The sequence below is a fragment of the Orycteropus afer genome, unplaced genomic scaffold (genome assembly GCF_000298275.1).
Source record: "Orycteropus afer afer isolate SDZICR_OR568_19922 unplaced genomic scaffold, OryAfe1.0 scaffold00038, whole genome shotgun sequence".
Taxonomy (NCBI): domain Eukaryota; kingdom Metazoa; phylum Chordata; class Mammalia; order Tubulidentata; family Orycteropodidae; genus Orycteropus; species Orycteropus afer.
Genome location: NW_006921625.1, coordinates 7,135,938 through 7,149,573, shown reverse-complemented (window position 1 = coordinate 7,149,573; position 13,636 = coordinate 7,135,938). Strand labels below are relative to the sequence as shown.

At 48.7% G+C, this 13,636-nt stretch overlaps 1 protein-coding gene across 1 annotated transcript in view; it reads right to left on the bottom strand.

Annotated features, from left to right (window-relative positions):
- Window positions 1–13,636, bottom strand: part of ADAM12 (ADAM metallopeptidase domain 12) — a 286,201-nt gene that overhangs the window by 63,526 nt on the left and 209,039 nt on the right. Inside the window, exons 10-12 of the mRNA XM_007936890.1 lie at window positions 9,388–9,515; window positions 8,291–8,362; window positions 2,904–3,081 (exon numbers count right to left, since the gene is read on the bottom strand). Of these exons, the coding sequence (XP_007935081.1) occupies window positions 2,904–3,081; window positions 8,291–8,362; window positions 9,388–9,515 (378 nt within the window). The remainder of the gene's footprint in view (window positions 1–2,903; window positions 3,082–8,290; window positions 8,363–9,387; window positions 9,516–13,636) is intronic.

Genomic DNA, 13,636 nt, shown 5'->3' with positions numbered 1-13,636 from the left:
TTTTACCCCTTTCTCCTGCTTTCCCGGCCTGCTACTCTGTGCTACGCCCGTGCTTACCTTGCTCCCGGAGACCCGGTCCCTCTTGGGAGGGTAACAAGGGGAAGTGTTCAGTGCAGATCAGTGAGTAAGTACAAGCCCGCCTTGTTTCGGTAGTAGATATGAAAAAACCCACCACCTCACCTCTGTTGAGTCAGTGGGTTCTGACCCTAGAGACCCCTCCTTGGGTTTCCCAGGCAGTATCTCTACGGAAGTAGATTGCCCAGTCTCCCTTCCGAGGCATGGCTGGTGGGTTTGAACTGCCAGCCTTCTGGGAGCAGACAGGGGTTCTTAATCATAATGAATGAGGACAAACTCTGATGCACCCTTTGGAAAAGGGTGAAGGTTATTTCTGGGAACGAGAGAGCAGAGGCTGGGTTCAGTTGTGTTCTGGCAGAAGTCCTTCTCACCTCACCCTCACACTCACATACTCCCACGTACTCAGCCCCTTGTGGGCCAATATGGTGCCATGGCATGGTGGCTGTCTCCAGGGTCTGAGCACATGGTAGGGGAGACAGAACCCAGGTTACAGGTCAGATTAAAAGTCTTGGTCCAAGTACTTTGGAAACAGGGAATAGGTTGTTATACTGCTAGACACAGTTTGTGCATGGACCTCAAAAAGGAAAAAAAAAAAAAAAAGTGAGGCAACAGGCTCATCTGGGACTCAAGATTTCCTGGAAGAAAGAATTTTAGATAAGGTGACTCCAAGTTCAAGAATCAAGAATTTAGCTCCCCTGAAATAAGGACCCCAAACACAGAATTACAAGGCTGGGAGTTACAGGGAGGCAGATTTGACTCTATGTAAGGAAGAAGTTTATGACAATTGAAGCTACCCTGCAACGTAATGAGTTGACAGGGTAGGTAGTAAGGATCCTGTCAAGTACAAGCTGGAAGACAACGTGATGGAGATAAACGGGAGGATCAGAATTTCAGACGCTCAAATTTGCTGACATAATGGTGGTGGTGGTGGTATTTATGGTGATGTGACTACAGTACTGGTGGTGGTAGTAATAGTAAGGATAATGGTGGTGGTGGTGATGGTGGAGATGGGGATAACAGTGATGGGAATGGTGGTACTGATGCTGGTATAGTGGTGGTGATGATGGCTGTGGTGACAGGTACCATGGTGATGACGGTAGGGGTGGTTGCAGTGACACTGGTACAGGGGTGATGACAGTCATGGTGACGGTGGTAGTGATATTGGTACAGCCGTGGTGATGGTGGTAGTTGTGATGGGAATGGTGGCAGTGACACTGGTACAGTGGTGGGTGGCGGTGGTAGGGACAGTAACACTGGTACAGTGATAAGGATGAAGGTGGTGGGAATGGTGGTAAAAGGAACGGTGTTGGTGGTGGCGGTGATGCCAAGTGGCGGGGCTGACAATGGGGTGGCATATGGAGTAAATGACTGCCAGTGGAGTCAGGCAAACCCTGAGGATTCATGGTTCCAAAAAGAGCTGTCAAATTGATTTAAATTCATAAGGAGCTTAAATCAAAGATAAACCATTTTAAGTCAACACAGCCTCTCCAGAGAAATATGGGTAATTTAAGCTAATTTTTTTCAAGTAATTAACATGGCCTCCAAGGAAGCTTTCCTTTGCACAGTCTCTCCCATGATGGTTTCACGTTTTCCTCCACTGATCTTAGAAACCCATCATTAGGACTTGCTCCTGCATGGCACCCACTCTCAGCACACTGGAGACAAACTAAACTCTGTTGAGGACAATGCCCTGACCACTGATGAATACTGAGTTTCTCTCCATGCCCCCAAGAATCACTGACCCAGGATGTGCTTGTAGAAACTGCCAGCCGAGGACATTGCTGCAGGTATGGAAAACCTCAGAGAGAGCCTGGGTGCCAAGCGATGAGAAAGACCATGATTCAGTTGGTGATGTGATGGACACAGGGATGTGAGGGTGCCCCAGGGTCTCAGCACAAATTCCCTTCCAGCCTAGAACCCCCTTAAAAACCGCCCTCCAGAACACCATCTTGCTAAACCCTCATTAAGCCCCTTAATTTCGCTAAGCTCGCCTGAACCTATCTTCCATTTCAGCTTGTATAAGCTCTGGGGAGGGATTCCCACGTGTAGAGGGCCTGAGATGCAAACTTGCTTTGATTTATTCTAAACACAACCTCTTCCAAGCTTCCAGGCCGTCCCTTTTCCTAGGTGGCTCACTGCATCCTGTCTCTTTCCCTTGAGATCACGCAGAGATAGAAAAGCAGCCATTATCATTTCTATGTTGATGAACTTTATTCTGGACCCTACAGAAAGCAGGACAGTTCCTGACACAGGCTGGAAGCAAGGGTTAAATACGCGCTTTGCTGGATAAAAACGTTCTTTGCTTTAACTTATTGCTTCTGAAAGCTAACAACCCTGGAAGCAGCGGCCTTGGGAGGCCCGGGCTTTGCATACAGAGGCAGCTGCTGTAGCAACAGATGAATTTAAACTTGAGAAGTGGCTCCTGGTTAAATGGGAAGACTGCTTATTCTAATTCCCCTCTGGTAGCACATCTTACAAAGAGAAAGAAATGGTGCTTATTAGCTATTTGAAGCTGGAATTCCGAGGCTTGCTTTCTGTCAAACTCAAAGCCAAATCTTTTCTATTGTTCCTGTCCTCATCTTGCTGAGAATATTGGGCCCTTCAATAAAGAACATCCTTTATCTGTTTAAACCGAATGATGCAACGAAGTCTGGAAGACTTACAATTCAAGCAAGCTAGCCTACCTTGGGAGGCTTGTTCAAGATGGCCACACAGGACTTTTGCACCTGAATTTCTAGAAATTACCTTCTGCTGCATGGCTCCTGTGAGTTCTCAGGTCTCTACCCAGCCAGGGATACGAGACAACGTTCTGGAAAAGATCCTCTTACCTCCACTTCCCCGCAGTCACACTCCTCTCCCTCTTCCACATATCCATTGCCACACTTCTGGCCCCCGAAGGACTGCTTGACTTCCGGCAAGTTAAAGAGGCACATCCCCATTCCTTTCTCCAGGCTGGTCTCCAGGTCCCTCCTGCTGCAGCTACTGAACACCATGGGGAAGGGGTACCTGAGAAAGAAGAGCCCAGAACAGTAAGTCCTCAGAGCGTGGAGTCGCCGTTCATGAGCTGTTATGCATGGTGGCACTTCAACATCTGCCCCAACATGTGTCCGCTGTTGGTCTCAATGGACAAAGGCGCAAGGACTCAGCGCATAACAAGGGGCTCTCAGCTGTGTCAAATAATCACCCCTGTGCAGCACCAGTACTCTCCAGGCAGTGCTGCAATAGGAAAGAAATGACCTTCCATGGTTTGCAAGTCAGCAAATTTAAACAGAGCCTTATAAGAGATGTTGTGAATCACCCTTGGGAAACTGATAGAATGGAAAGTGTATTCTCACAGTTGCTAGTTAAATGAACACGTGTCAACACCCTTACGGGAAAGTCAAGAAGAAAAGAAAAGAGGGTTATGCTTCCCAATTCTGTTTACAGTGACACAGCCCTCAACGAAGGTGAGGATCTGCCAATACTGGCAGTCGGGCCTACGAGGGCAAATTACCGCCTTCCCCAAGCACAGCTATCAGAGGGTGGAGGTGGTCCCCAAATGCAGGTCCTACTCTGGCCTGAAACACTAGCCACAAAGGGCTGGGACAGCAAGGCTCCTTTCCTAGAGGGGCTTCCAGAGTGGGCTGGGTACTTTTTTCTTTGCTTGGGGGCAGTGTACATAAGCAACCAGAGATCCACTCACAATCTCTACACGTCTTTCAGTGACACTGCTCACATGCTTCACGCTGAATCCCCTCCCATTCCCAGTATCTCGACTCATGGTTTCACCATCATTCCTTTAGACCCTCTGCCCATTGAAGTTCTCAGCTGTGCTTTGGATGAACTACTGTCATCTTGAAGTCACACAGATTCTTCTTTATAAAAGCACAATGCTCGAGGCATTCTTTATTAACTGAGCTGAACTGCTGTGTAGTTTAATGATGGCTTCACGGGACAGTTTTGGTTCAAGGTTTACCAATTACTTCTGGGGAACAGATTCAGGGTTCCCCCAGTGTCAATGGATACAGTAAGTCTGATTTCCATATGAATTTGAAGACCTCTTCCATGATTTTCCTTCCTTCGATTAGGATCCATCTATTGGATCCATGGTCAAAATGTTCAGTAATGGTACCGAGGCACCACCCATATCTCCTGGTCTCATGGCAAATGTGTACAGATTCTTGACAATGGAGAGTGAGGAGAAGGGATGTGGGTATTTAAGTTGGGAGTGTCCCTTCTTTATGTCACCACTTTTCCCGTCTGCGTCCTAAATGAGTATATTCTAAGGTCTTTAGACGTGCAAGTTGGGCTGACTCCCTACACTGAGGAAAGCCCATGCAGCCCAGAGCTCCAGATGACCATGTAGAAGGGACACAATTCTACTGCCTAACTCCACTACCATCAGGCCAATCTCAACTCATAGTGACTCTACGGGATAGAGTAGAACTGCCCCACAGGGTTTCCAAGGCTATAAATCTTTATGGAAGCAGATTGCCTCACCTTTCCCGCACAGAGCAGCTGGTGAGTTCCAACCTCTGACCTTTTGGTTAGCAGCTGAAGACTTTAAGCTGTGCCACCAGAGCTCCCTTCTATTTTCTAAAGCCCCTGAAATGTGTGGCTTCTTTATTGTAGCAGCTGGTGTTGCCCAACATGTACCGTGTGTCCGTCTCTTTCACAAATGAATTTTCCCATGTCTCAGGCAGCAGAGATCATAAGGGAGAAGGTGCCAGAAACTCAGAAGGTTTTAGTACTTATAAGGAAGCAGGGTCTGCTGTCCAGCGGGCCCACGAGCCCTCCCCCCACAGGGACATTTACAGAGTGACATTACACTTGGATCACAATCAATTGGCCAAACTGATGCAAGCTGCAATGCTTCCCCATAGACATCCCACTCCACTTGCCACCCAATGAGTGAGCCTGGCAAGATTTCGAAATTGTGACAATTTCCTCTGCCAAACTGATAACACTGCTCTGTCTCCCCAAGTGTTCTCTATCAATCTCAGGCTATTAACTCTGGAGTGTAATTGTAACCTACAAGTAAATTAATAATTTGCATCTGTTGGATGCAAAAGCAATCAACCACAACTTGCCTTAATGAGGCTGCATAAGAATGCTTCTTGGGATATCTTTATGACTTCCCTTGGCAGACAAACTGATTCAAACATCACCTGGGACTTGCCTGCTGCCCCCTTGCTTGGAACCCTGCCAAGCACCTTCCCCATGGGCTGTGCTCATCCACCTACAGCCTCCCCATCCATTCACCACCCTAAGATTCAACTCCCCCCAGGAAATGGTCCTTGAAAAATTCTAGCCCTCAGATATAAGCATATTACTTATGCCTTATACCCAGAATCTGTCTACTAAGTACAATTTCAGTCCAATGCTCTGTCATTAGTTATCATTCCCTTCCCACATTGTCTTGTTCCCACAAGGATATAAATTCCTAAGAGGAGGGACTGGGAAAATAAGTTTTGAGGGGGTAACTATTTACTGTGCCTGCTTTTAAGCCAGGTTATATGGTGGATGTGTTTTCATAGTAATATTTCTTTTAGGCATCCTTTCTTGTAGGAACTGAAATGTACACAACAATCCAGCAAAGCCAGTATTACCACCCCGTTTTGCAAAGGAGGAAAAAGGACTGGTTAATGGGTTCACAGTTAGGGGGCAGAGACTAAACAGGACCATGTCTTGATTCCAAGTTCCATAATGAGAGAAGACATTTTTCTCATTACTGCTGCCAGCCCTCTATGGACTACCTGTGGCAAATAGCTGAGACCTGGAAGGGGATCAATGAGCCTGGGGGACTGACTGAGACACAGAGGACATGTCCTTCCACCACCACCCAATACAGGCCTAGACCAGTGGCGCTCAAGGAGTGTGTCACAACCTACAGCAGCAGCAACGGTAGTGCCTGGAAACTCAAAAAAATGCAAAATCTCAGCTACACGTCAGGCCTACTGAGTCCCAAAGCTCTAGGGTGGGGCCCTGTGACCCATGCTCTCTTCCTGTGAGGCGGGATTCACACTGCAACCATCTTACAGTGTACACGTCTGTGGCTTCGCCAGCCTGTACAGGCATGACCGTTCTCGAATCCCAGAGCATTTTTCTTACTCTAAAAAGAAACACTGTGTCCCATAAGCAGCCCCCCCCCCTTCCTCTATAGGAAACCACTCATCTGCTTCCTTCTCTATGGACTTGCCGATTCTAAACCTTTCAGATACACGGAATCAGACGCTAGGTGGCCTCTGTGAGTCTGGCCTCTTTCACCTGGCATCATGTTTTCCAGGTCCATCCATGCCACAGCACAGGTCACACAGCCCCATCCTTTCTGAACCTCACATCTCCTGGATGGAAGACGCTTGTGTGCCCATTCACCTGTTGACAGTCCAGATGAGTGTGATGCCCAGTACAGTTTGGAAATGCCTGGCCTGCATTTAAAATGCAGATTTTGCTGTACAGCTGCTCCAAGGACAGAGCTGCCCTACGGACAGAGCCATTTGTTTCAGAACAAGAAGAAATGCCAGCCAGGTGTGTCTAGATTGCCCTGCACACATTTTACATTTATTGTCTTTTGTGTACCACGAAACCATTTGCTAAGAAACGGTCAATGAAGACGGTTTTAAAACCCTCCTCTCAATCCCGTGTCCCTAAAAGCTAGGCTCAAAGTATGCATGGCTTTTCCAATACCTTTACATATTCTAGGGAACAGACTGACTTGTTATCAACCTGCACGTGAATGAGACCACAGGAGTTAGGGTTTATTACACAGTCTCGGGGATACACGTCAAGGCCTGACACTCCTCTCCCACTTGCTTCCAATCCCATGATCTGCCTTGCCCTCACCTGTACTCCCCCTTTCTTATTTCCCAGTTTTGTTCCCTGAAGCATCGGAGCAAAGAACCTGGACTTGGCCATGGAGCTGGGATGATGTCACCAACCTCCTTGTGCAACTCATGTTCAGTAGTTTGATAACACAAATCCTTGCTTTCATCCATAGTTTTCAGCAAGCTTGTCACAATGGAAATTCATAATGGTTCTAATAAATAATCCTAAATATTTCAGAAGGCAGCTGAGCTGACACGTAATAATGACAGGCTGCTACCACACGACAAGATGGGAAAATCACTCGCAAAAGAAACCCTTCTGCATGACACGTGAACCCTTTGAACCACTGGTCCCTGGGGCCCCGGACAGAGTGCTGTTCTCAGCTCACGACCCCAGGCTTTCTCCTAGACACCCTGGCAGGGGGAAAGTGGGCACTGCCTGGAGGAGCCCTCTCTATTTAACCAGCAGGGACCCTCGGGGGCAAAGCTCCCTGCTGAAGGCAAGCTGTGACGTAAAAAAAAAAAAAAAAAAGCTGAAAGAGACAGCTAGGCCATTTTGGAAAAAAACCAAAGAACAAAAAACAAACCCCAAACGCTACACTTTTCAAAAGAGAAATGCCATATGCAGCTTTGTCCTGTAAACGCAGCCACGGCTTCTTATTTTAGCCGCCACACAATGCCAAAACACGGAGAGGGTCACTTCTACTTCGATAAACTCACAGCCAGAAAAATCTTTTCTTTTGGATCCTGCAGTGCCTTTCCCCAGTGTTTTTCTGGGGCGAATCCCACGCAGCCAGTCTGTCAACACTGACACAGACGTTGGAGGTGATTTACCTCGGAGAAGCTCTGGAATTAACCTAAAGGAAGTGCTCTTCTTGCTGGAAATCAGGCAGAACCCACCAGGGCTGGGGGTCAGCCGCCCCCTGGTTTCCTCAGCCCCTCATGGTGGTCCTGCCTTGAGCTCTGGGCTGACGCGGGCACACGTGCTGACTACAGGAAAGAGGTGAAGTGACCGGAGAAGGATGGAACGTCCTGAAGAAGCTGACCCAGGCAAGTAGCCGGAAACTGATGTTGCAGCAAACCTGGGTGGCAAGCCATCCAGTCCTTCCTTCAGATCGACTGAAACACACTCCCATCACACAGCTGGCAACCGATTCGATGGCACACAGCCAGCTGGTTTGGGTGAAAGCAGGCTGCTCAGGCTCCCGGATTTCCTTCTGTGGCCACGAAGGGCCTGGTGATTTCCTGATGGAGGAAGCCAGATTCCGCAGGCCGGGGGCTCTTCCCTTAGCTGGGTGGGCAGCGCAGAGGCAGCCCCAAGAACCAAATCAGAAGATGTGCCAGAGCCTGACCACCAGCGCCCCACTAGGTTTAATCTTCACATCCAGAAAACGGGCCAACAACGTGCTCACACGCTGCGAACCGTGAGGTTCTGCCTCCACTCGGGAGCATCCCTCTCACCACCGTCCGAACGTCCATGGTGCCTGGAAACAAAGGCCAGGTCAGGGGTTCATCCAGCACGCCTGGGTGCAGCCCAGGAGAGACCGCACCTCTCAGGGAGGAGCCCAGCAGCTCGGGGCAGAGAAAAGTCACCTGCATAAAAAGCAGTGACGAGAGAGGGACGTGGATCTGAGTGGGGTGACATTCTGCCCACCCAAGGGTGCACAGGGGTGTGACATTCAGAGCACTGTCTCCATGACAGAAGGGGAACCCAGGCTGAAGCCAATGGGAAATGTATCCTCACATCAACTCGAGGCCCAGAAAGTGACGGCATTAAGCTGATGCTGACCCATGGGCCCACCAGAGGGGCTGTGGGGGAAGAGGGAACCAGCTGCCAGGCGTGCACAATCAAACTGCCCTTAGTAGGGCTTTTCAATGGCTGACAGCAGACCCCGGGGGCCCAGAATGGAGCTATCTGCAGGAGAACATCATCACTCGTGCTCCAAACACACGAACTCTGACCTCTGCTCCCCCGCCACACAAACCAATTAAATTACAAATGTACTGCAGGGGAATTTTTAATAAAGACGGAGACCAGCTGAGCTCTGGTTGTTGTGAGGCACTTAGGAGGCTTCTGGAAGTTACCGGAAGGTGGATTTTCCACTTCTGTGCTATGATGGCTGTTCCCTCCTGGACCAAGTCCTGAAATGCAAGGTGCTTGAGGGCAGAGGTGCGGTGTCCCATGAAAGGGACCCCATCTCGATGGCTGCGGTGAAGGCACCAGCCCTAGCAGATGGGACCTGTAGCTTTTCAGAGTCATTAAGAGAGGCCACTGACCGCATGGGGCTGTGGGACTGGGCTCACCCAGAGGAGATCCAAGGTGATCTGGGACCTGCTAGTCTCTGAGTTCATACATCCTAGCCTCCCACCCCAGCAGACGGACCTGCACGGGGCACGTCTGCTGCCTCTGATGGCCCTGCCAGGCCGTGACAGGAAACGTACTGTTAATCAAATATGACAGAAACGACAGTCAGGACCGCTCAGCCACCCAAACAGGGTTGATGTCTACCTGTGCCCTGCTGGGTCTTGCTGAGCTCCAGGTGGTGAGAGCCTAGGGGTCAGGGGTCGGGGGTTGTGAGAGCAACCTAGGACTCCAGAGCGTGAGGAGCCAGCTGAAGGCTCTCCTGCTCCCAGGCACTGGGGGAGGGGCAGGGAAACGGTCCAGGAGGCAGAAGCTGCCAGCTGACGTCCAGAGTCTCCCTGCCCGACTGTGGGGGTCAGGGCCACCTCAGTTTTCTCATCTGTAAAGTGGAGGAGAGTGTACGTGCTCTTAGAAGTTTGATGAGCCAATGGCAGGGAAGGTGTCAAAGTTCTTTGTAAACCAGAGAATGGCCCACCTATACAGGGTCTGTCTTTTATAACTACTTTTAGATTTTATATTTTCATCCCCCACCCCGCCCTTCTTCAGGCAAATGAAGCAAAGGCTTCCAGAAGATGCCCCAAAGGCCAGGGATTCTGCTTTTTGAAAATAAATTGCCCCCATCACCCAGATTCCCATGGAGCATGTCAAAGGGGTGGCATCCTGTGTCCCTGGGTTTTCTCATACCTTGGTTTTTGATGATGTTTCTTAAATCTCATATCATGTCTATTCTTACGTGCTATTGAAAATCCACGGTAGGATAATGAGGCACGTACAAAACCTGAAATGGCATGTCAGCACACACTGGAGTTGGCATAAAAGACAACAGCCTCAGAACCCTCTCCCTAGAAGCTGAGCTTTCACACAATAGCTAAAGATATGGCCATAGTTTGTACCCCTCTGGTGGGCTGTAATGTCTATTCATCTATCCACCTGCCCAACAATTTTTCCATTCATTCACCCACCCACTCCCTCATCATCCATCTATCACTCATCCATCCACTCAACCCTTACCCATCTGTCCATCCACCTACCCCACACACCTATCCCCTTATCCACCCACACAGTCCTCATTCAGGTATCCATCCATCCACCCATCCTTTCAGTCAAGAAATACTCATCGAGCTCCTTCTATGTGCTAAGCACTATTCTAGGTGCCAGGGAATTGGCAGCGAACAAAACAGACACAATTCCTAACCTCCTGGAACTTAATGTGGACCCTTCCAGATTTTGCTGGTTACAGAGAGGCCCAGAATTCACCTCTGACCTCACACCATGGCCTCCATACCACGTGTCCTGAGGAGAGGAGGAAGCAATGGTTGTGTGTGTGGGAGGGGGATTGGCAGAATTTCAGCTGCAATGTTTTCACACATGTTCTACCACAAATAAAATGCTGGATTAGCAAGCCAATGACAGGAAATAATTCTCTGCTTTCGTAACATAGGTTGGAAAAGGCCTGCAGAATGAAACAATTTATAAACGGGGCTGCCTTCCACCTCTCAGAAGTCCCACAGGGACACTGCTCTCTAATGGGGTGGCTTCAGTCCCCACATGGAGCCCAAACATGACCACTTCCGTGTGGCCAACACTCCAGGCGGCTGGGCTGCATGGCTGCCTAAGCCTCACTGGACCATCTGTCTGTTTGCCTGGAGGTCCCATGAACCTGCAGTCAGATGCTGAGGACATTTGTATCTCCAACCAGCGCCCCACAACAGATGCTATCCTGCCCCTCCTGAGGATCACAGCTGCTACCACTTTGGATCTGAGAGGAAGGTGGAAAGGCAGGCGCTTGCACTTGGGCAACTTGAACTCTGGCACCATTATGTCCTGATGCTTCCACTTTGACTGTCTGGAAAAGTTGCTGTGGCGAGCTGCCATGGAGTGGGTCCCCTGACCCATGGTGATGCCATGCCCAACGGAAAGAAATGTTGTCTGGCCCTAGGCCACCCTCACAATTGGTTGTGGGTTAGACCGTTGTGATCAATGGTCTTCCCTGACTTCCCAAGCCTGTCTCTGTAGTCTTATTCTGGAAGCTCTGCGGAAACCTGTTCAGCCTCATAGCCACAAGCAGGTACCCACCAACAGATGGCGGTGGTTGTGCATAAAGTACACTGCTTGGGAACTGAACCTGGGTCCCTTGCAAGGAAGGCCAGAATTCTACCAATGGACGACCATGGCCTTCCTTTGAAAGTTTAGATGTTCGTTTAACTTTCTAAGCTCCATCCGATTTCCTTATCCTTGAAATGAGTATAACAATTCCCACCTCACTAAGTTCACTGATGAAATAGGAAATCACTAATGCAGTCCTGCGGGAGCTCTGGTAGCATAGTGGCTAAGACACTTGCCTGCTAACCAGACGGCTGGTGGTTCAAACCCACCAGCCACTCCTCGGAAGGAAGGTTGGGCAATCCTACTTCCGCAGTGATACTGCCTTGGAAACCCAAGGAGGGGTCGCTATGAGTCGGGTTTGACTCGACGGCACATAACAACAACAACAACAATGCAGTCCTGCGGGAGCTCTGGTAGCATAGTGGCTAAGACACTTGCCTGCTAACCAGACGGCTGGTGGTTCAAACCCACCAGCCCCTCCTCGGAAGGAAGGTTGGGCAATCTACTTCCGTAGTGATACTGTCTTGGAAACCCAAGGAGGGGTCGCTATGAGTCGGGGCCGACTCGATGCAGTCCTGCAGGGTCAAGGCCAAGTCTGTCTATGTCCGTTCCCCCTGAAGCAGGTATTTCAGGAGCAATGGTCATGCAGATACATCTCCCTAGCTGGACTGCTCTGCTTTGTTCCCAGTTTAAGAGAGGGCGACAATTCCACCATGCCTCAGGGCAGTGGCTCTTAGTATTGTTAAACCAAAAAACCAAAACTATTGTCACTGAGTTGATTCCAACTCATAGTGACTCTGAGAGTTATTATTCTTACTCTGTGGTAACTGGAGACAAATTCATTGACTTTTCAGTGAGCACTATCTAATTACATGGGGAGGAAACAGGAACACACTCACACTGCTGTGTCCCCTTCTTGAACTGTTTTCAAGACTCCCTCCCATCGGTTCATTTTTCCTTTATGATAATGTCCGGATGCAGCAAACTAAATGACTCTGGCTGAATAATTAAATGGATTCGAACCAGGAATATTTTCATCTGACCGAGCTTTCTCATTAGACAGCTGCTCTCCCCCCGCTTGGATAAAGATTTCCATTTTTATTTTTCTAGTATCTTGAAGAAGGAAGTAAAAATTTTCTTAAACTTTCCATTATGAAAAATACATAGTTGCCCTTAATGAAGAGCTGATATGGGAAATAAATTTCTTCAATTCCATTCTGGAAAAATCCATTCATGACAAATGTATTCATGCTATCAAGTAGCTCTCACAAGGTTAAAAGGAAGTGAGGTTTAATTGTCTGTATTCCGCACTATTTTTCCAGTTCAAGTTTCAAACAAATCCACAGAGTGAGGACTTTCTGCCTGCTTCACAGTTCTATCAATTCCCGCTGCAGCCAAAGCTCTGAGGGATTTTTCACTGAAAACTGTAGTTCATTGTATTCCTTTAAAATACGTTTTCCGACAGTTCTCCTCAAAAAAGAAATCCAGTTTCACCCTAGTGCGAGTTAGCCATTTTCAAGGAGAGATCTGCCTAACCCCTACTTGATTCTTCAGACATCAGCTCAGACTGGACTTTATTCCAGAATGTTCCCCAGGACCCCTTCCAACCTTTGCTCCTCAATCATCAAGAATTATTGGGCATTTTTAAAAGATGTGAAATACTATCATGGTTATGCTTAAAAATGTGTCTTTACTGTTTAAGAACATCCATTGAAGTACTAGACAAGAAGCTAGCTACCCAGGACCAGAAGGTTGGTGGTTCAAACCCACCAGCCACTCCACGGAAGCAAGACTGGGCAATCTACTTCTGTAAAGATTTACCACCTCAGAAACCCAATGGGGGTCGCCATGAGTTGGAATCGACTCCACAGCAGTGGGTTTGCATTGGTTTGGTTCGGTTTGTGTCAACAGGCTGGTTAGGCGCCCCCTGCTGGGTCCATGTCACCCACAATGCCCCCCAATCAGAGCCCTTGGCCCTCCCAGCATGAGTTCCATGAAGTCAAGGACCCTGCCTTTGGTGTCTCTGCTCCACCCTGCACGTAGGACATAGCACACAGTAGGGACAGAGCAAGAACTGGTTGGGCAAACGAGTGGTCTTGCTGTGACTGTCACCTCCCCTACTCTATGAACTCCATTTTCTGCAGTCCAAGGCAAGCCTGCTGCTCTCTCTATTTTCATTAAGAAAGGGTGAACTCAAAGCAATCTATACATTCAATGCAATCCCAATCCAGATCCCATCAACATTCTTTAGGGATATGGAAAAAATGATCACTAACTTTATATGGAAAGG